At 33.9% G+C, this 20,994-nt stretch overlaps 1 protein-coding gene across 2 annotated transcripts; it reads left to right on the forward strand.

Annotated features, from left to right (window-relative positions):
• The first annotated feature begins 308 nt into the window (after nucleotides 1-308).
• Nucleotides 309-11,921, forward strand: LOC147388773 (protein tesmin/TSO1-like CXC 5). 2 transcript variants are annotated; one of them, XM_086418798.1, is made up of 9 exons: nucleotides 309-423; nucleotides 591-818; nucleotides 3,504-3,620; nucleotides 4,479-4,656; nucleotides 6,653-7,009; nucleotides 7,871-7,932; nucleotides 8,056-8,150; nucleotides 9,525-9,935; nucleotides 11,556-11,921. In XM_086418798.1, the coding sequence occupies exons 2-9, from the start codon at nucleotides 595-597 to the stop codon at nucleotides 11,765-11,767; spliced, it is 1,656 nt and encodes a 551-aa protein (XP_086274924.1). In that variant the 5' UTR covers nucleotides 309-423; nucleotides 591-594; the 3' UTR covers nucleotides 11,768-11,921. The 2 variants fall into 2 exon arrangements, with proteins under 2 accessions (XP_086274924.1, XP_086274921.1); XM_086418795.1 differs by lacking the exon at nucleotides 309-423 and adding an exon at nucleotides 424-504.
• Nucleotides 11,922-20,994: the final 9,073 nt, after the last annotated feature.

The following is a 20,994-nucleotide window of genomic DNA, read 5'->3' on the forward strand; positions in this document are numbered from 1 at the left end:
AGGGACTAAAGAAGGACGGATGGAAAGAAAGAGAAGAAGAGGTTTTTTTTTTTTTTTGTTTCGGTGGGTTGTGGTGTGTAATAATTAAACATAAAAAGGGTAAAAATATAAAAAAAAAAATTTTATTTAGAAAGTCACTTAAGTGTATTTTGGATTGTGCAAATAGACCGACCTAATAAGATCCCATTTTACCGCCAAATTATATAATTATTTTATTTCATTTAAATAGAGACAAAATTCCCTCCGCAATCCCACTCACACAAAAACACATGGCTCTTTTTCTTAATTTTACTAAACATCCTTTTATCCATAAATTTCAACCGTTGGATCAACCCTTCAACAGCAAACCCACATCCAACCATCAAAATTGTTGTTACAAATTACAAATTCAATTTGAAAAACCTCGCATGGAAGACACAGCCTGTAAGCTTCTCTCTCAAAACCTTGTTAGTTCAATAGTTCTTGAATTGGAGGAAATCTTTGAGGGGTGTTGTGGCGATTGACGTGAATATTGATTTTCTTTTTAAAAAAAATTCGTCTGTGTTTTCGATCAAATTTTATCTGATTTTTTTTTCCTTTTTTAATTTGAGGTTGATGGAGGAAGGAGACGACATGGATTTCCCGCCAAAAAAGCTTCAATCGGATACTAAGATGACCGAGACAGAAATAGAAACCTCAGATTTTCCTCTGAAGAAGCTTGCGAGACAGCTGGATTTCATGGCGTCCTGCAACGGATCACCAGATATTCTCTTGTCCAAGAATCCACAACAGCCTCAGCACATGTTGCCGCAGCTACCTAGTCCTTTGATGCCGGGACTGTGAGTTCTCTGCAATTTTGTGATTGTTCTTTGTTTTGTTGTGATGGAGAGATGATTTGGTTTTGGGAGATTAAATATTTGAATTTTAGTGGATTGAGGGTTTAAATTAGTTTTCTTTGCTTTTCGTAATTCAATCGATCAGATCATGGATTATATTACAAACAATCTAAATCCGTAAATCTTTTAAGAGGAAACAATTATCCCTAAAATTGATGGACAACAAATCTTTTGGTGATTGAAACGCCCAATTTGCAATTTAAACGAGCACATGAACAATAGAGAGAAAGAGAGAGTTCTATCCCAATTATATATTGAATTAGGAAACTAGAGTTTGGGTAGAAATCACTCTCTTCATTGGTTCAACCCACATTAAATTAGAATCTCTATTAGATTGCCACTTAGGAAATTACAATTCTACCCTAATTAATTTTAGGCTACATTTTCAACCCAAATTAGTATGCCGTGTATGTGTTGGATCATAGGGTGTTCTTCAATTTAATACGAAAGGGAATAACATCCCTACATGTTGCAATAAATTAAAGAACGCTAATGATTTTCTTGCTAAAAAATTTTCACTCAGTCTGTACTCGGCTGACATAGAAAAGGCATAGGCCTGTTGATCTTTTTGTTGTAAATCTCAAAGAAAAAGATCTATGGTTCTGTGCCCTTGCCACATCAGCTGAGTACAGACTGAGTGAGAATTTTCGAGTCAGAAAATCACGACTCATAAAAGAATAAGAAAAACCCGGAATCCTCCAAAAAAGAACTCTCTAAATGAATTGTTATTAAATTGAAGATGATTTATGTAGTGCAGTTATGACCCTTTTATAGACAAATAAATCTAATCCTAGTAAATAGTCAAACATAGCAAAAATTACTAAAAATAGTAAAAACGAACTAAGTATGGAAATAAAAATTACTTAACCCTAGAAGTAAGGAAAAATTGGCAAGTCCGTGGGCCTAGGCCTTCCGTTTGGACTTTTGGCAATCCAAACGTTCCATGAATTCTTTTGCAACTTGTCCTATATCAGATTGTGTTTTTCTTTTCATTTTCCTTGTTTGTTGAATTTTAATCTTTGATCTTTCTCACTTGCTTGGTGAGAGCTTAGTATTAGTTAAATCACATAGATAGTATCAGAGGACTTAAGGAATGTGCAATAATTCAATTTTTCAGTTCAAAGGTAGATTGCTTGAATTGGGGAGATCTGATATTTGAGAATATAATATCTTGAAAATCTTGAAGAGTATCAACTTTTTAAAAACATATTTAACTATGAAAATATTTAAATCCATATATTCGTATTTAGTTAAACTATTTAGGCATTTTCTCTTAAGTTAAGAAAAACTAGGAGAAGGCACATGTGATTCACATGAGTGGGAAATGGAATTTGAAAATAATTACTACCCATTAACCCATTATAACAGCACCTCATATAATTTGTTTTGTAAAAAAGATGGCCAATAGAGCATCAAAATGCAACAAAACATTGAAAGCTTCAATGAATCTTATAGGTTTGCTGTTTGTTGTTGACCCAACATCGTCGATTGGTAACATAGTCTGATTTGATAAATTAAGATATATTTGAATGGGTTTAATAGATTCAAAGCAGGTGAAAGGAGAGAGGAAATAGGAGTTTAACATGTCAGAGATGAGAGAGAAAGAGAGATTTTTAGAAAATTCTAAATGAGAGAGTAAGAAAATGGTAGGTCTTCTTTATTTTTTGATGTAAAAAAATCCTAGATGTATGTAAGGGTATTTTGTTATGTCAAGATGTAAGGCCATTTTAGTTAAAATATCTGTATATTGGCCTAGGATATAATGCAATGGGCACTTTTATAATCTTAAAAATAATTAATGTGGATTTCAATAAAAAATACCCACACTTCTCTCATTATAATAGTACAAATAAGTTGGCTAGGATATAAAGGTAAGATGCAAGGCTACTTTTGTATTAAAAAGGTTTAACTAATGCGGATTTTTGTCAACAAAACCTGCCTCTCTCATTATAATAGTGAAAAAGAATTGGGTTATGTTGGGAAGGATAGTTTTAGTATTCATGATTCTATGGATAAAAGATATATTCTTTTTTGTTTATTGAAAGTCTATACTTCTCTTTATGTAATTGATATACCCAATAGGGTATTTATAGACATTACATCAACCAAGATATATGAAAGCTACCTAATATAAATATTCTAGAATATCCTAATTGATATATTCTAAATATCAATATATATTATAGAATATCTTCCATCACAATCTTCCATTTGTGATGAGATACACTAATGTTGGAGTTGAGAGGAAATCAAGGAAGATTTGTTTCGATTCGTGTGGGCATGTTTGACGAACTATCTTCTCTCTCTTCTCCTGTGCACGTAGGCTGTATTGCTGAAGCACGTAACTATCTTGCGATCTGTTTTATCTTCTTTGTTTTTTATCTTTGCTACACAATGTTCGTCAAACACGCCCACACGAATATCAACAAATCTTCCTTGATTTCCTCTCAACTCCAACAACTAACAATGATACAGTGTATCTCTTGTATCTTATTCTCTAACAAATGATACAGGTCTCACTTCATTTTTTCCCATTTTGTTCTGTGTGTGTGTGTGTGTACAGCTTTAGCAATATACATTGTGTACTTGGGCGCCTTCTAATACCCATGTATTTTTTTTTTTCTTTAGAAAGATAGAATCCCCGAGACCAGAACCACATGCTACTATTGATGTGACAAATGGTACCCCGAAGAAACAAAAACAATGCAAACATTGCAATTGCAAAAACTCGCGATGCTTGAAACTGTAAGTATATTACCTATTTTATTCTTTTTTTTTTTGGTATGGAAAAAGGCTTTAGAAAAGAAGTCTTTTTGTTGTTAGTTATGGAATTGTCCTCCATATTTTAATATGCATCAAAATTTGGGTCTCCGGAAACACTCATAACATGTAGTTTTAGGTTCCCAATGTATTTTCATTATGAGTCTTGTCGATTTGATTGAGAAAAATCTGAATAATTTGCACTATGCAGCGTGTTTAAAAGGGAGATGGACCCTATAATGCAGAATTCTGGACCTTTCTTACAAGGACTGTCACTTTGCGAATAATTATGCCAAAATTGCATGAATTCTATATGGGAACTTAATAGTACCCCAAATGGCCCTTTTAGAATTATATTTCGCACATGAGAATGGATGCCTCAAGGGTTCCTTACCCCTAAAGGACTCTCTAATGGATTCATATGACTGTAAAATAATTGGGAGTATATCAACTCCCGTTAGTAAATGAAGTACAAAAGAAACAAGAGTTTTAATCGAAGGAACATGTAATCATCAACTCCAGACAGCTAAGGGGCATAAATTGTGAAGAAGTAAACATCTTGTATGGCAGCATGTTATGAAATTAAATCTCTTTATGCTAAATATTGTTGTCGAGATGCAATATCAAATTGGCTCCATAATGGTCCAGTTGACCAAGTCAAGCTCCCCCCCTTGAGGTTCTCTGAATGGACTCTCTTGTATTGGGCTAAAGAATAAATATGTCCGATTTTCTTTATGTTTTAGTTATATTTCAATAACAACTTGATGCTAATAGTATCTCACGGCATTTTCTTTTACTAAATCTTATTATTATTGTTATCTAATATCGGCGATGCATGGTCAGGTATTGTGAGTGCTTTGCTTCTAGAGTTTACTGTGAAGGATGCAACTGTACAAATTGTTGTAACAATGTTGCAAATGAGGCAATTAGACAAAAGGCTATAGAAGCTACTTTAGAACGTAATCCAAATGCTTTCCAGTCAAAGTTCAATGGCAGCCCACATCAAACTCCGGATAGTTGGGTATGTAGTTGAACTCTAGCTTTAGAATATTAAATGCATGGCTTACCAGGTGGTGCAGCTTGCAATGGTTTGAAGTGTTTAACGACCCACTAATTTTTTTTAATGATTATTATGATTATTGTTTTTTGAAGTTTGATGAAATAATAATGTATAGAACACAAGACAGGCATATACAGGGTACAATAAAACATTTCCTTTTGTCAAATTAATCACTTTTAGAACATTAGTGTGTTTGAAAAGTGAGAGTTCAGCATGAGAGTCCAAGTTTGAGAAGTTCAACTCTTGAATGTTGAACTCTTGAAAATTGATGATGAGAGTTGATTATAACTTGAGTGTTTGGTTGTTAATGAACATTCATCTAAAAAAATTATCTGAATTAAAAAAAAAAAAAAAAAATCATCATGGATTATCCCCAATTCTCCAAAAATCTGATCTTATACCAACTGTCACGGCTGTATTCTTTCGAAGTGAGGTCGTGCGGCACAAGAGGTGCTAATCCACAAGCAAGCCTGTAAAAATGATTGTACACCACAAACATAGCTAGCAAACAAGTAAACAAGGCAAAGCTCGGAGGCAACTTTGTTGATATAATATTGAGATTGCACGGTGTAACATGTAACAAAAGCAATAGGTGTGTTACAAGCAATAGATGATCCTATGACACGCGGGACTTCCATGCAGCTTGGCTCGAAGGCTTCAGTCAACGTGGGTGGGTGGTTTCAAAACCTAAATTACTACTAAAAATCCCATTGAAAAAAAGATAAAAACAAATAAGATTTCTCACATAAATTTGGGGGTTTCAAATCCTATATCAATGTTAAAAACTTCATTGGGGAAAAGAGACACAGATAAGATTTCTCTCATACCCATTTTTGGGTTCATGATTTGAGAGGAGTGAGGAAGAGAAACAAGAGGGCGAAGCATGGGCTTGGTTGAGAGAGAGAAGAGAATGGGTTGGGGAAGGAGATGAGGGAAACAGTGTGTGCATACCTGTAGAGAGAGAGAGAGAGAGGGGAGAGAATGGGTTGGGGAAGAAGATGAAGGAGACAAGGGAGAGAGAGTGTGGCCTCCAAGTTGTCAACTTTCATCAAAATCAATGAAAGTTGAAATACAAAGAAAAACGCAAGTTGAACACGTAGAGAGTTGTAAACTCGCGTGGGTTGAGTTTGTCAAACATGCAAAACTGAGTAACTTTCGCTAGCTCCAAACTCTCACACTAACTATCGGTTTTCAAACACACCCTTAGTTTTTATGAAATAAATAAAAAAAGCAAAGGTATCCTTGAATTTTTCTTCCATTAAAAATCTGTACAAGACTGCAAAAGCGTCTGGATATTACTTGTGAGGCATTTCCTGTACGGAATTTTCCTTGAAATATTGATTGTGTGTTACTCAGATGATTGAGAGAGGATGACGTAGCTGTATTGGATATTTCAATTGTAAGTATAATTGTCGCATCCACAACATATGTGTTGTTGAGTGTATTTTCCTCTCCTCTCATACCCCAGTTAAGTCCCGTGACCCTCTTATATTTATAGTTCTCCCCCTCTCTTACAGATCGGTCTTTTGGAGTAGTTGGTTGGTTAACATGGTATCAGAGCGAATTATTTCCACCCTTATGGGTAAGGGGGAGTGGTGAGTTATATTTTTCTCCACTCTCGGGTGTGTCATACCCCAGTTAAATTCCGTAACCCTCTTATATTCATAGTTCTTCTTTTTTCCAATAGATCTGTCTTTTGGAGTGGTTGGTTGGTTAACGTATGTCTTATTTCTTAGCCATATTTGTGTAACGTAGGATATGACTTAGCAATTTTTGAGGTCATTACAAAAGCAGTGCAATATGAAAGAGAATGAAATGCATTGTTTTCTTCTAACAACTTAAAATAGATGTCTCTTTCATTATAATTTTAAGTAATTTTTTCCGTTCAATGTCTTGTAAGATTCCTATCAAGTTATTGTTGTTGACATGTATATGGGCTTGTTCGAAATATTTGTAGGAGACAGTGAGGCAGTTCCCAATGATGGGAAAACACAACAAGGGATGTCACTGCAAGAAATCAGGGTGCCTCAAGAAGTATTGCGAATGTTTCCAGGCCAATGTTCTCTGCTCTGAAAATTGTAAATGCATGGAATGTAGAAACTTTGAAGGTAGTGAAGAGAGACAGGCTCTCATCCATGGATACAATGATAATGCCCTCCACATCCAGAAGGTAGCAGCCAATGTGTCAGTTGTTGCGGCTGTTGGATGCTCTGGCTATGGCTTCTCACATGTATCCCATAAGAGAAAAAATCAAGAAATATTCGGGACAACAGACAAGGATCCATCCACTCTCCACCTTGTTCAATTCCCTCAGGTAGTCTTTTTATATGCCACATCTTTGTAAACAAAAAGTTGTTCCTCATTAGTTGGTGACTCTAACTGATTCATACTACAGCCAATGTGAGCTTCTATTGCCACACCTACTTTTACTGAGAGCACCCCAATATGTGTGCTAATTCTTCAGTGATTTCATATGAATTAGGGTGGTGTTAGCAAAAATTGGTGTGGCAATAGAATCTCTCTTTAATAACTATTGTATACTTTTTGTATCTGGACTAATAAAGAGTCACGATCTAGAATGGTGTCTCGTTCCTATAGCAACAAACGGTGTCTACGTGGCACTTTTTGGTTGGAGATTAAACACATTGGGCTGCATGCAATGTAGAAAACGGATTGTTTAAGAGCCCGATGCGTTTTAGAGTCCAACCAAAACGTGCCATGTAGACAACATTCTATAGGAACGGGACATCGTTCTGGATCCTCATCCTTAATGAAAGAAGATTGTCGTTTGATAATTGGCTGGGCAACTGCATGCATTGCTGCATGTTTGCAGGTCTATTGGAATTTGAATGGATGCAGGTTCTTGCCTTTTCTATTGGCTTCCAGTGTCGATGTCGGTTTTTGTGATCTAGGGATCAATTCATGAATGTTTCTGACATTTGGTACTACCTAGGTTTAAAATCGTGTTTTGTTGTAATGTTTCGATCAGGAGAAAAACCAAAATGGTCTTGATCAAAATATCCTGAGACAAACTGAAACATTCCCGAAATGTTGAATGTTTCGTTCTGGTCTCGGCCGAAACTTTTCAAAACGGCATGCAACTTTGAACTATGGGTGCTAGATCAAGAACTCGTGTCGGCATGGTTTTGTGTTTACTATTTCCAATGTTTATCAGGTGAACCATCTAAAATCGTCTGCAAACTCTGCAGTAATGGGCGCTTCAGAGTCCAAATACCGGTATCTATCTTATTTGATCTTGTTCATAATTAATGGAAGCTTTGTTTCCGCTATAAAACTCCCATGTAGCTTTGTTTCTTACTTGTTTGCGAAAATTGACTAATACTACTGCTCATGTCGAAGGTCTCTTTTAGCAAACGTTCTCCAACCACGGGATGTGAAGGAGCTTTGTTCAGCATTGGTGGTAGGATCAGCTCAAGCTGCTAAGACACTTGCAGGTATACCAATGTGAAAAATATTAAACAAGTTGCGGGATATAAATAATTTCAATTTACTTCCATGTTCAGAACTAAAGTATTTGGCTTAAATGACTAATATATCAAAAAGGGGCTTTCTATATGCATCCACTTAATTGCTCGTCTACTGCTTTTTTTTTGGGAAGGTCTTTACTTTACTGCTTTTACCCACCTAAAAGTGGGTGAAAAGCAGTAATTTTAATTTTACTGCTTTCACCCACCATCTGCTACTGAATCCGATTTTGTCTCCTCCTTCTGTCTCTCATTCGCCTCTCCCTCTCTCATTCTTCTTCTTCTTCTTTTTCTTTGAACCTACATAAGTTTCAACTAGGGTTTCGTTTACAAGAGGCAGTGCCCTTAGAGCTTGCGAAATAGGTTAGTAATGATCATGTAAACCTCAATTCCTAATCTAGTAGTTGTTAGAAAATCTCGATACCAAATTTTTTTTTTTTTTTTTCAAACAAAGCTTTTTCAATAGGTCAGAACCGAATTCGCTAACATAGATTCAGTGGGAACCTACCGAATCTACCTACAAGGATTCAACAGGTTTCTAAAGTGTTTCAATCAGTGGGTTTCTACTGAGTCCTTTCAGGTGGATTCGGTAGGATCCTACCAAGTCGCAATATAAATTTCCAATAGCTTCCCACCGAACAAAAAATTAGTTTTTTTTTTAAGTGGGTGTGACAAGTAATTTCACTATTTATTAGAGAATAATGTTTAAGTGAGTGCATATAGCAAACCCCTATCAAAAATTGGTACCGAAATTGGAAGTTGGTTGTGTTTGTCAGCTTGACAAATCACACGATGCCTATAATTCTTGTATCTCTATCCCCGATGAGATAATTCTTATACTAGTATTTCTTTTTCTTTTTTGTTGATAATTTTGTTTAATTATTCCTCGATGAGGAATTTATCTATTGATTGTTTTTTTCATGAACTTGTATTGAAGGTTGTAACAAACCGAGCTAAATTAAATAAAAAATAGTGAGGTAACAGTAAGTTTAACGTCTGTTTTCTTGACTAGGCTTCTCTTCAATTTTTTATTTAAATTCAATTCGAATGTCTTGCTAGATACTTGTAAAGGTTTCCCCCCCCAACACACCAAAAAAAAAAAAAAGCTAGAAAATAGTCATTTCAACCATCATTAGCAAATTGTTGGTATTTCTACATTGTTTTCTAGGAGTTACTAAATAATTAAAAGAACTAAAGTTGAACTATAAAATTCTTTGAAACTTGAAAGATGAATGTCTTATAGTCTGTATAACTCGTTTATTGGTTATCTTTGACTTTACTGAAAAATATAGATCCCCACCATCCTTTGACTGAATATGGAGTCTGCTTAATATAACATTTCAGCTAAGAAAGACACAATAAGAAACCAAGCAGAGAGAGAATATCCAATGAAAAGCTCTTTTGCTTCGCCGACTCAGGAAAAAGAGAAAAAAGCCGATGTTCAAATAGCCTTGGCTGATGACCATTTGTGTGGAAAACAAGCTGATACAATGGGCACAGATGATTCCGGATTTGATAGTTCTGACGTGCAGAAAGAAAGGTCAATGTCTCCCGCAACGCTAGCACTGATTTGCAATGAGGAAGATTCGATGTTCGTAGCATCCCCAAATGGGACCTCGGGTCAAGAATGCAAGACACCTCTTCAATTTCTGCGTGGGCAGAGTGTATCACAGGTCCATGCGGAGCAAGAAAGGCTCATCTTGAGAGAATTCCGGGATTTTCTACAAAATGTCATTACTTGTGGAACAATAAGAGGTAAAACTCTGCACCTTGTAATCTTCTTAGTTGAGACATTGAGTTGTATACAACCTGAAAGGAAACCAAATTGCCTGAACCAGCTTGATTTGGATTTGATTCGGAATCTTTTGGATTGGCCAAAAAGTCAATCCCTTAAACCATCTCATCTGATGGCATATGGCCAAGTCATGGACTGCCCCACACACCCTTTCTTGATACATGGAGGGGTGACAGAAAAGAAAACTTGCTCACAGAATCCGGCATCCACCAATCACATGAACCCATGTATATTGAATGGAATCCACCCTCGTTAGGCATGATGTTGGCTGCTCTAGAGAGTCCATGAGTACTGTGAACAAAAAATCACTTGGGGTGATTTGGCCAATCCACACCATCCATCGAAGCCTCTGGGTTGGCCATGTGGACATTTCCCTTGTCCATGCACACTCCAATCTGAATAGAGCTTTGTTAACTTGTTAACATAAAACAGTACTAAACTGATGAATCAGTGGGATGATGCCACGTGTATTGAAAAAATTAGAGTGATTGGTTTGGTGTAGAGAAAATTGCAAGAGAATGTGGTTAAGCGGTTAAGTTTCATTTTAATTTTAAACCTGCCTGTTAGTTTTGGCCCTAATCTTGGGTTACTTCAGTGGATGTTTTTGGTGTCTATACAACTTCTAGGGGTATTTTCGGTACTAGAAAATATGTTGGAGGTCCTAGGGTGTTTTATATATTTGTTCTCTGGAAAACCCTATTTCTTGTATTGTTTTCATGACTTCATCAATAAGAATCTTTCATTGTCGCCTGTGGACCGGCAATTTTGCCGAACCACGTAACTCCTGTGTTCTTTTGTGTTGTTTTCTTTCAATCTTTTATACTCTTGTTATGCCTCTTCGCAACAACTTGGGAAGATGTTGAAGTGCAGAAACACCTGGGGCTCGTTAGTCCTACAACCTCAGCTTCCATTGGTCAAAAGGACCTAAGCAGCCTTTAACAACATTGTTGGGGTGTGGATGCCCTCCAAATATTGGTTCCTATTCCCTCTTACATGTAGACATGTAGGGGGTTTTCTATGGGTACTTGATTATGGACTGATGACATATCCGGACTCGATCAGTTGGGTTTGATTCAATGATTTTGGATCCGATTGGTAGGTGTGTCTAGTTTGTTAAGTTTTCTATTTATTGCTTGGGTCCATTACCTAATTATCTTCTGATAGACCAACTTTCGAACCCCATCAGCTATACTGTTGCCCATCCCTCACTATAACGCATTTGGTTCAAACTGTTAGATCCTGATTCCAGATTTTGATTTTGGATTGCCAGAATCACATTATAGAAACACATTTCCAGAAATTGGAAATTGGTTTGGCTACACTGTTTCTAGAAACTGATTTCTTAATCTAGAATAACATCTCCTTGCCTTACCACAAAAATGTCACTTTTAACACAAGAATGCAAGAAATGAGTTCTGCATCATTTATGAATTTTGGTCGATTTCTGATTCTGAGTATAGGAGAGAATTGCTTGTATAATGTAAGATCAGCTTATATATTGAGATCATATAAGTTTAATTATATTATACCTTTAATATTATTGAGTTACCCAAAACTGATGGTACTCATCGATATTGCAGGAAAGAAATATTCTTCGATGGGCACAGAAACAGAAACAGAGAGCCAACAAGTTTCCAATGTCAACAGCATTGTAAGACCTCTTACACCAACTACTGTTCTCACTGTTGCTTCTAAAAACAGCATGCCTCCGGAAGTTCAAATTTTAGCTGAAAATGGGGATATAAATCTCAAGATCGAAACTGATTTAAAAGATAAGAGTGAAGAGAAATAAATCCTTAGATCACTTCTGTAATGCTTGATCATTGGATCAGGCTGTCTATCGTGCAGTTAAAAAAGAAATGTTTAGTTTCTGCTGTTAGAACAGATTTTCAATCACAATTACTTACATTCTTTTATTCATTAATATATTTAATTTAGTTCTTTCAGCGTCGCATCTGTGGCAAGTTTGGATGTATTTTTGTAGCTTTTATTTTGATAACCGAGCATCCTGTAGACAGTGGACCGGGCCCGTATCTGGGCTTTGCCCAATCAATAGACCATGGTCTTGTCCAAGGAATAGTCTCGGGGCACGTGGAACAGCCACAACATCACATGCACGAGGTAAGTGAGGGTGCACTCTCATGAGTGAACCAAATTAATGCTCATACTGGGTATCGAGCTCATGACCAGCTACGTGCATTAACCACTTAACGGTTCAAAATTGCCGTTGAGCCAACTCGGGATTTAATGTGTCCCATGTTTTTATTATTGAAAGTGTATTCGTATCCATTTTCACTATTTCTCTCCATGATCCTTTGAACCTTTCTCTCACTTTTTAAGAATCTTGAACTTGTAAATTTCTTGTGACTCTTACATTTTCTCAAATGTATGCATTTTTAATTTTATTTATTCTAGGTGCATTCATCCATCTCAACATTCTCATCTCTACTGCATTTGATTTATTAAAAGCATGGTTCATCTTTCTTTTGATGGGTTAGTTAAACCAATTGAGCTATGGATCTAAGCCCAAGCCCAAGCCCAAGCCCAAGCCTGATTGATCTTACATCTTACAAACAAATTCTTTTTTTCGATTATTTTGAATAATCTACATGATAGTCTAGACTAACCTTTACCATGGAACCAAACACATTTCTCCTTCATCTCATAAACAAACTTTGTAAAAATAATCAAACAAAAACCATGAAACCTAAATTGTAACTATTTACTATAGTTTTCTTTGGTAATTTCTTTCTAGGGCTGCAACCTGGGGTGGGTTGGAAGGTGACCCAAGCTCAACTCAAGTGGTAGAGAGCTTTCAACCTGAGCTCAACTCAATCTGAGCATTGAGCGAGCTCATTAATCCAAGCTCAATCCGAGCTTGAGCTTCAAAACTTGGGTTGAGATTTTAGGTAGTTTTGGACGGGTTGGCCTCATTAAACAAACTTCATTTTATTTTAAATAGCAAATAAAATTTATATCTTAAACAAAAAAAATAAAAATAAATACTTTAAAAATATTTATATATTACTATATAGCCTCTGGTTTTGGTTGAGTTGAGTTACCTAAATTAACTCAACCCAAAGCTTCAATCTAAGTGTAACTCAAATTAAGTTCAAGTTGAGTTATCCTAAGTCAGACTCAACTCATGTTCTACATAACTCAGTCTAGGCTCGCCCATCAATCGGGTTGAGCCTAGTCCCCCAAGTTACAGTCTTATCTCTTTCAAGGGTTATGATACAGTGACCCGTGAAGAATCAATGTTTTAAAAATCGGACCAGACCCGCTAGCTATGGGTTGAGTCAACTGAAAAAGCCCAATATTAAAAAATTCAATTGGCCGCTCAATTCTATCGGTTCAACCGGTTTAACCAGTGACCCGACCAATTTTATGAAAGGATCGGTCCAATTTTTGGGAGATTTTTAAATACCCCTTTCACAATTTGGTGAATATTTGAGATGTCCCTTGTGTTTTGAAATTGATACTATGCCCCTTGACCTAAGATCTTCTATTATAAACTAACGAAAAATGATTGAACTTAGTAAGATTTTCATTGATGGGCCAAACGGATTACTACTTTTGAAAAATTACATTACAATCCTCTAAAATTCATGTTTAGACCAGATTTAAAATAAAATAAAACAAAATTTGTGTCTTACTCCTGCTTCGAAAATCGAGGATCACTAAACTCTTAAATGTCAAAATCAAATCCAGACTCAAATCCCACCGTGATTTCTTTTCTTTTCTTTTTATTATTATTATCTCTTTTTGTAAAAGTTCTAAAAATCTTTTAATCCACATCTTGTGGCATTGTATCATCTTTTTGAAGTTTTAGTAACCCGATTTTAGGAAGAAATCAATTCATTTTTGGGTTGACCAGTGTGACCTACTGGTTGGACCGCTTTGGACCAACCCTGTCACTCATATGGGTCAATAATCAGTCTGGTTTGTAAAACATTATGAGAAAACACATGATCCCGACTGTGTAAACACAAGATCGAAAGGTCGGGATTGAAGATACCTATCTTGAGAACAAATTTTAACCTTTAGTTCTTGTGTTTAAAGATGGGATCATGTGTTTTTTCCATGAGTCATTCGAACCTGACCCTTTATTTAATTGGTTTTTTTTTTTTTCGGGACTGAGACAAATGGAGATGAGGGTATTTAGAAAAAAATATATATATGTTAATAATAGTTCAGGTTTGCTCTTTGGACAAGTGATTTTTTACTCACAACCTAACAACCATTTGACATGTGGTGCAAATGACAAAACAAAAAAAATAAAAATAAATAAGAGATAAAATCTCTCTCTTATCCCCAGTAGAAAAAGGAAATTTCCTAATCAGATCACCTTATGGCATTAAAAAACATGATCCGATGCCACGGGGTTGTACAGGACGATTTTCTATGAACTTAAAAAACAAAAATAAGTTATTTTTAACCATTGAATTAAATTTTTTTTCCTTTTTTTTGCTAAGCAAGCAAGCGGGTTTGTGTTAGTATAACTCAAAACTGAGATAATTCATGCTTATAACATAAGCATTTCTAACAATCAATGGTAGACTTTGAACTTCTTTGAGATGCCTTGGTTCCGAATAGTAAACCCACTAGAGTTTAATTTAAGCCAACCAATTGGTGGTTACTACCATTGGGTAGGAATCATACGATGTCTGGGCATGAGCTTTTTGGAATTTTTAATTTTAATTTTAATTTTGGATGTTCGGTAATTATTCATTTTCAACACCTTGGATCAAGCTCGAAAAATCATTTTTTTTTTTTTTTTTTAATATGGGTTTTGTTTTTTGAATAAATGAAATCTAGAAGGTTGAGGGATGTGCATTTGGGTACCCAGACCCGAACTTGACCCGATTTTTGGGTACGGGTCAGGTAGTCATGGAACTGGAACCGAACCTATAGATTTTGGGTCGGGTGCAAGTAAGTGGTCAAAAGGTACACCCATACCCTACCCAAACCAGATTTTTGAGTATGGGTAAGGGCAAACATTAAATATATTAATTTTTCTAATATTATAATTTATATAAATACTTTAGAGTATTAGTTTACTTTAAAGTTAAACTTTAAATTAAAATTTAAATAAATACTTTAGTTTCTAAACTATGCTTTAATTTTTAATTATATAAATATTTTAGTTTCTAAACTATAGTTCAAATTTATAAATATGTAAATCTTACATTAGAAAATTTTATAAAAAAATAGAGAATTAATCATATATTGAAACAAAACTCAAAATGCATTTCTCATTCATTCAATCAACGTATATTATGACATTAATGACTAATGACATTATAAATTTACATATAAGAGTTACATTGATTAGGCCTTAAACCTTAGGGTGAGGAACTGCATCACTATAATATGAGTACAGCACAACTAGATTGTCATCCACTCACCTATCCATCATTTGCAAAACTCAACCCAAAAAATAAAAATATTTATAATCTAATAATATATCTATTTGTCTTAATTCGTTAGCAAGTCGATCCACTTCTCTTGTTTAATCTCATTTCTCTACAATGAGCCAATCCTTCAAGCATATCAATGCTTCCACCGTCTTTAGAACTAGGCGACTTCTATATCTTGAAAGAATTTTTTCACCTATAGTAAATGTTAATTCGAAAGCAATTGTATACACTGAAATAGTTAGTAGACCACATGTCACCACAGATAGCACGCGATATTGAATAAAATATCCTTTTCACCAATTTAACACATTGTAGGAATCCTTATCACAAACATTGAGTTTCTTTGGGTAGAATTAGAAGTCCTATTTCTAAATAATAATCGACGTAAAGTTAATGACTTAACAACAAAAAAAGAAGAAGAAGCTTCAACAATACTATCAGAACCACTAACTACACATAATTTACGTTCATAATAATTAAAATTTTCTTCACATTTAAATTTAATTTCATTTAAGTAGTGTTCATAGTCATAACCATAAGTTAATGTCAAAATTACTTCTAAAACTCTCGTTTTATATTGAGGATCTATTAATGATGCAAATGCTAAAGAAAAATGAATTTATTTCCAATATTTTTCAAATTTAATCTGATAAATTAACGATAGTATTACCCGAATTATCTCATATAAGTCCATTATACTAGTTATATGTTAACAAAAATCACTAGATGTAACATAATTAACCCCTAAAAAAAATTTGGTAACTTCAGCAAAAAGTTGAAAAAAGTTATAAATATTTTGTGCATTTTGCCAATTTTCTTCACTAAATTGGGTGAGATTTGTTTCAATTACATAATTATTTATTGGTATAAGTTGCATTCCAAAGATGAGGTGCATCCAATGATAATCTAACGATTTTTAAATTACAATATACACAACATTCATCAAATCTTTATTGTTTGGTCAGTCATAATCTTTAACATTCTAATAAATTCTCTAAGTCCATCAATAACATTACCAACATATTGTATACCTTCTTAAATAATAAGATTTAGTATATCTACGGCAAAATGTACGGGAAATAAATTTTTAAAATTTCATTATTATTAAATAAATTTTGTTTAAGACAAACTAGTACAACAAGATTATTTGATGCATTATCTAAGGTTATAGTAAATATTTTTTTTCATGTTTTTGATATTCTATAAGATAATTTTGTATAGCTTCAACAATTATTATTCCGTTATTATGTGATTTTAGTTGTGAAAATTTTATTATTCTTTTATATAATTTTCATTAATAACATATATAGTGTGTTGTAATACACATGTATTGAATTTCTTGAATAAATGTCCATAAGTCAAAGGTGAGGCAAATCTTATCCAGTATATTATGTAATTTTTTTTAATTTCTTTTTTTTATTAAAATATTTTTTATTACATCTCTTTTAAGAGTATTTCTAAAAATAATTTCAAAACCGGCCGAGAAAAAATACATTATGAACAAATTCTTTAAAACTATCTTTCTCAACAATTAGAAATGACATTTGTTCTAGTATAATTTAGCTATAACATATCGTTCTTTTTCTTATCTATATGACCATATGCTTATCTCACCCATCGTCGATTTACTTAACAATGTTTGACTAATATCTGATTAAAGCTTTCTTGGACAAAATTTTTTAATGTATTTTAACAAACAGTTAGTTCTCGTTTGTGCGCTAAAATAAGCTAAACATTTCTATAATTACATTTGATTTTTTGGATTACATTTCTATCTTCTTTGGTATGTTGAATGATTATGAAATGCTGCCAAACATCGAACATTTATCTTTTATTTTTTGTGTTTGATTTACTTGATGATTTGAGCACATTGCTACCTTCATCATCACCCCCCATGCCTATAAGTGTTTCATAATCATTCATAGTGGAGGGGGGACATAAGTATTATCAAAATAAGTCGTGTAATCATCAATATGATTATCCATTATATTGATTATAAATTACTAATTTGATTAAATAACTATTAAAAATATTAATAAAAAAATAAAAAAGAAACACAAACTAATAGAGAAATAGAGATGGGAAATATTTATACTTATAAATTAAAATTTAGAACAATCAAAGCTGGGAGTCATTTTGATCAAAGTTGTATAAAGAAATTTGGAGATTCACGTCATGTGGCAAAATCAAATATTCATCGTCCAAATGGGAGATTCACGTGGCACAATCAGAGCTTCGTTGTCCAAATCGGAGATTCACGTGGCAAAATCGGAGATTCTTTGTCGATTGTCCTCCTTTGCTTTGAATTTTGATAGATTTGAAAGTTAGATCCCCTTGCTAAGCTTGGTAATTCGATTCTCCTTTCTTTTTGAAAATTATTCTTGAGAGTTGAGAATATATGAATACTTGAGAATGATAGGTGATTTTGTATGAATTATATGAATACTTGAAAGATTAAGATAATGGAGAGAGAGAGAGAGAGAGAGAGAGAGAGAGAGAGAGAATATGAGGAGGAAAATGATTTGAATGGGGAGAATATTTATAAAAGAAAGAAAATAACAAATAAATCATTATATATTTATATAATTGATGTGGCGGAGCTCATAGAATCATTGATGTTTTTCACTCTTATCCTGATGAAAAGCATCTATGATTCTGTATACATATCCACGTCATCAATGTATTAACGATGTACATTTCCATGTTACTTCGGCATTTTCCATCTTAAAATTAAAATTTCGTGGTAGAGAATGTGCGGGCAGGAGAGAGAAATCTCCTCTCTATTGCTTATGTCATTAATGCCACATGTCAAATTGCTATTGCCTTATGAGCACAAAAAAAAAATCTCCTTGAAACAATGCTTGGCCTATTTTCATAGAACTAATGGATTAGTCTTGGCCTTAAATGGGCTGAACGTAGCATGATTTTAAAATTCGATTTTGCGTCTCGTCTCGTCTAAGTTCGATACCAAGTTGTCTCAGACGAGTTTTCTGATATGTTTGAGATGTCTCGTTCAAAAAATTAAAAATTTATACGTGAAGTATTAAATCTTGATAAAAAAAAATGACTTGTGAATTAGTCTCATTCATCTTCGATACAGAGTTAACTCAGGTGATACGTCTCGGTCTCGAATAAAGTTTTAAAATCATGGAACGTAGGGCTTAATTTAAGCAAAATTAAGTTTAAATCAACTCAACCAATTAAACCTACTAATGGGCTATTTGGCCTTGGAGTTGGTAAGATTCACACAACTCGCGGACAACGGCTGAAAGAAAAGGTTACGTACACGCATTCGGACAAAATAAACAAAATTATTAATCTCTGCAGCTTCCGTGCAGCTTCTTGAATATTTACATTTCTCCTAAGAGTAGAATAAAATCCTTACTTTAGTCAAAAAGTTTCAATTATTAGAAAGGTGATTTAGACATTTGCCCACCTACATTATGGTAAATATTAGAGATACCTTTTTCTCTATTTTCAAACTGATGACATACCCCTTGACTTAGGTCTTTTTTGAGAGAATAAAATCAATGATCAAATACCATTATCTTCAACCTTAAGATTTTAGTTTCTTCAAATTTTAAATCTCAATAACAAGATAGGATTTTTAGAGAAATACGAGATTTATATATAAACCACAAGAATGAGATAATTTTATTAAAGAAATGAAAAACGATCATTGATTTTGAATTGAAAAATAAGGAGAAATACAATAGATTCAGTGTGATTGAAAATGAGGGATTGAAGTTGAGGATGAGTTGGTAAAAATAATTTCTCAAAGAAATTGAAGGGTCCAATATGAAGTTATATCTTTTGCTTTACAAATTTTGAACATGACAATTTTTATTTTCTATATTTTGAAAAAAAAAAAAAGTGAAAAGGAGGTGTTAATGACTAATGATATGGTGGATTCTATTTATAAAAAAAACTATTTCTACTTCGCCTTCTCTCATTATTATACTAAAGATACATGATTTAGGGATTCACTTACACTTCCCTTACCAAGTAAGATTTTAAGTTTTACTAAGGGTCATTTTGCTCAAATGAATTACGACATTGGCAATCCAACACCACAACCCTCTAGATTTCAAGGAAAAACTCAGATAAAATTTACAAGGTCAAGTAAGGCAGTCAACGTTTGGCAACCAATTTTGACCTTTGAGGCCTAAAAGTTTTGGATTGAGTTGATATTTTGTAAGGATCTCCACATCACAGTGATCGTCCTCACAAAATATCAGCCCAATCAGAAACTTCTAAGTCGATCAAAAGTGGTTTACAAGTTTTCAATAAGAAATTAATGCTCCACATTCTAAAACACTTTTGATGGGGTTAGAGAGTTTAAATTGTGCTGATTTTTTGTGAGGATAATCTCCTCATCATAGAGATCATCCTCACAAAAAATTAGCTCAATGAAAAACTTTTAAGCCACATAGGACAAAATGTTGGCTCTCTAACGTTGACTGTCAACCCTGACCCAAATATATATATATATATATATATATATATATTTGGACTTAATCCAAGACTTTAAAATGGACGGCTACTAGGGGCGGATTTAGAGTGAGGGCAATGGGGGCACTTGCCCCCGTAAGATTTTTCAAATTTTATGTAGAGTAATGAGCTATTGCGACAAATAATAGTTGCCACTAAAGAAATCTGTCGTTATTGCCCTCACAATTTGTTTTACACTCTTAGTTGCCCCCACAAAAAAGTTTTCATTTTCATGTTGCCCTCACAAAAAAATTACAATATTTGTTGCCCTCACAAAAAAAATTTCACTCTTTAGTTGCCCTCACATGAGTAAAATCCTGGCTCCACCCCTGACGGCTACCAAATTTCCACCTAACTTTCAAATTTAAAATTAAAATTCAACTCTCAAAGATAATTTTTTTGGAATTTTTTTTCTTCAAAATTCATAGAATGTTGTCCTCTACAACCTTGAAGCATCAGATCATGGTTTTGGATTCCACAAGTTGAGCCCAAGGACCTTAGTAAGGCCATTTGGACTCTTGGGGATTTGGATCCAACTATATTGATAGAAAGAAGTTAGTATTTTTCTCAAAAACATTTTTTGATTGATTAAGGGCGTTTTTATCTTCAAAATAAAATAAAGCTGCTATTGTTACCCAATTTTTACTTATTACACCTCAATTTCTTAAAATCTTTATCCCAACCCAATTAAAGATTAAATCATACTATTCAAACATTACAAGATCAAGGTCAAGCTATTAATCAAATATTATAACACTCATCGAAACAATTTCAGTAGTTGATTACAATTAGGATTAGACTTGTATAAAATCCTAAATCTAAAAAATAGAAATCTAAGGGAAAAAAAAGATATTATTGGCACTCCAAGTTTTACTTATTCTCTCTAACATTTATTTATTTTTTATTGAGAGTTTCTATTGCTAACACCACCCCAAGATGTGTGCTAATTCTTTAGTGATTTGCATATGAATTGGGATGGCAATAGCAAAAGTTCGTGTGACAATAGAATCTCTCTTTTACTTTTAATTTGTATGTAATACGTAAAAGTTGGATGTCAATAGCAGCTCTCAAATAAAATTTTGGACGTCGTGAGTCCAACACCCATGGA

This window comes from Akebia trifoliata, chromosome 12 (assembly GCF_017979445.1).
Source record: "Akebia trifoliata isolate Shusen 1 chromosome 12, ASM1797944v1, whole genome shotgun sequence".
In the NCBI taxonomy this organism is placed as follows: Eukaryota; Viridiplantae; Streptophyta; class Magnoliopsida; order Ranunculales; family Lardizabalaceae; genus Akebia; species Akebia trifoliata.

Excerpts from the sequence above, each read along its gene's own strand:
- LOC147388773 (XM_086418798.1), top strand. The coding sequence starts at position 595 with ATGGAGGAAGGAGACGACATGGATTTCCCGCCAAAAAAGCTTCAATCG. Across the intron at positions 4,657-6,652 it reads ATCAAACTCCGGATAGTTGG|GAGACAGTGAGGCAGTTCCC; the intron begins GTATGTAGTTGA and ends AAATATTTGTAG. Across the intron at positions 7,010-7,870 it reads ACCTTGTTCAATTCCCTCAG|GTGAACCATCTAAAATCGTC; the intron begins GTAGTCTTTTTA and ends AATGTTTATCAG.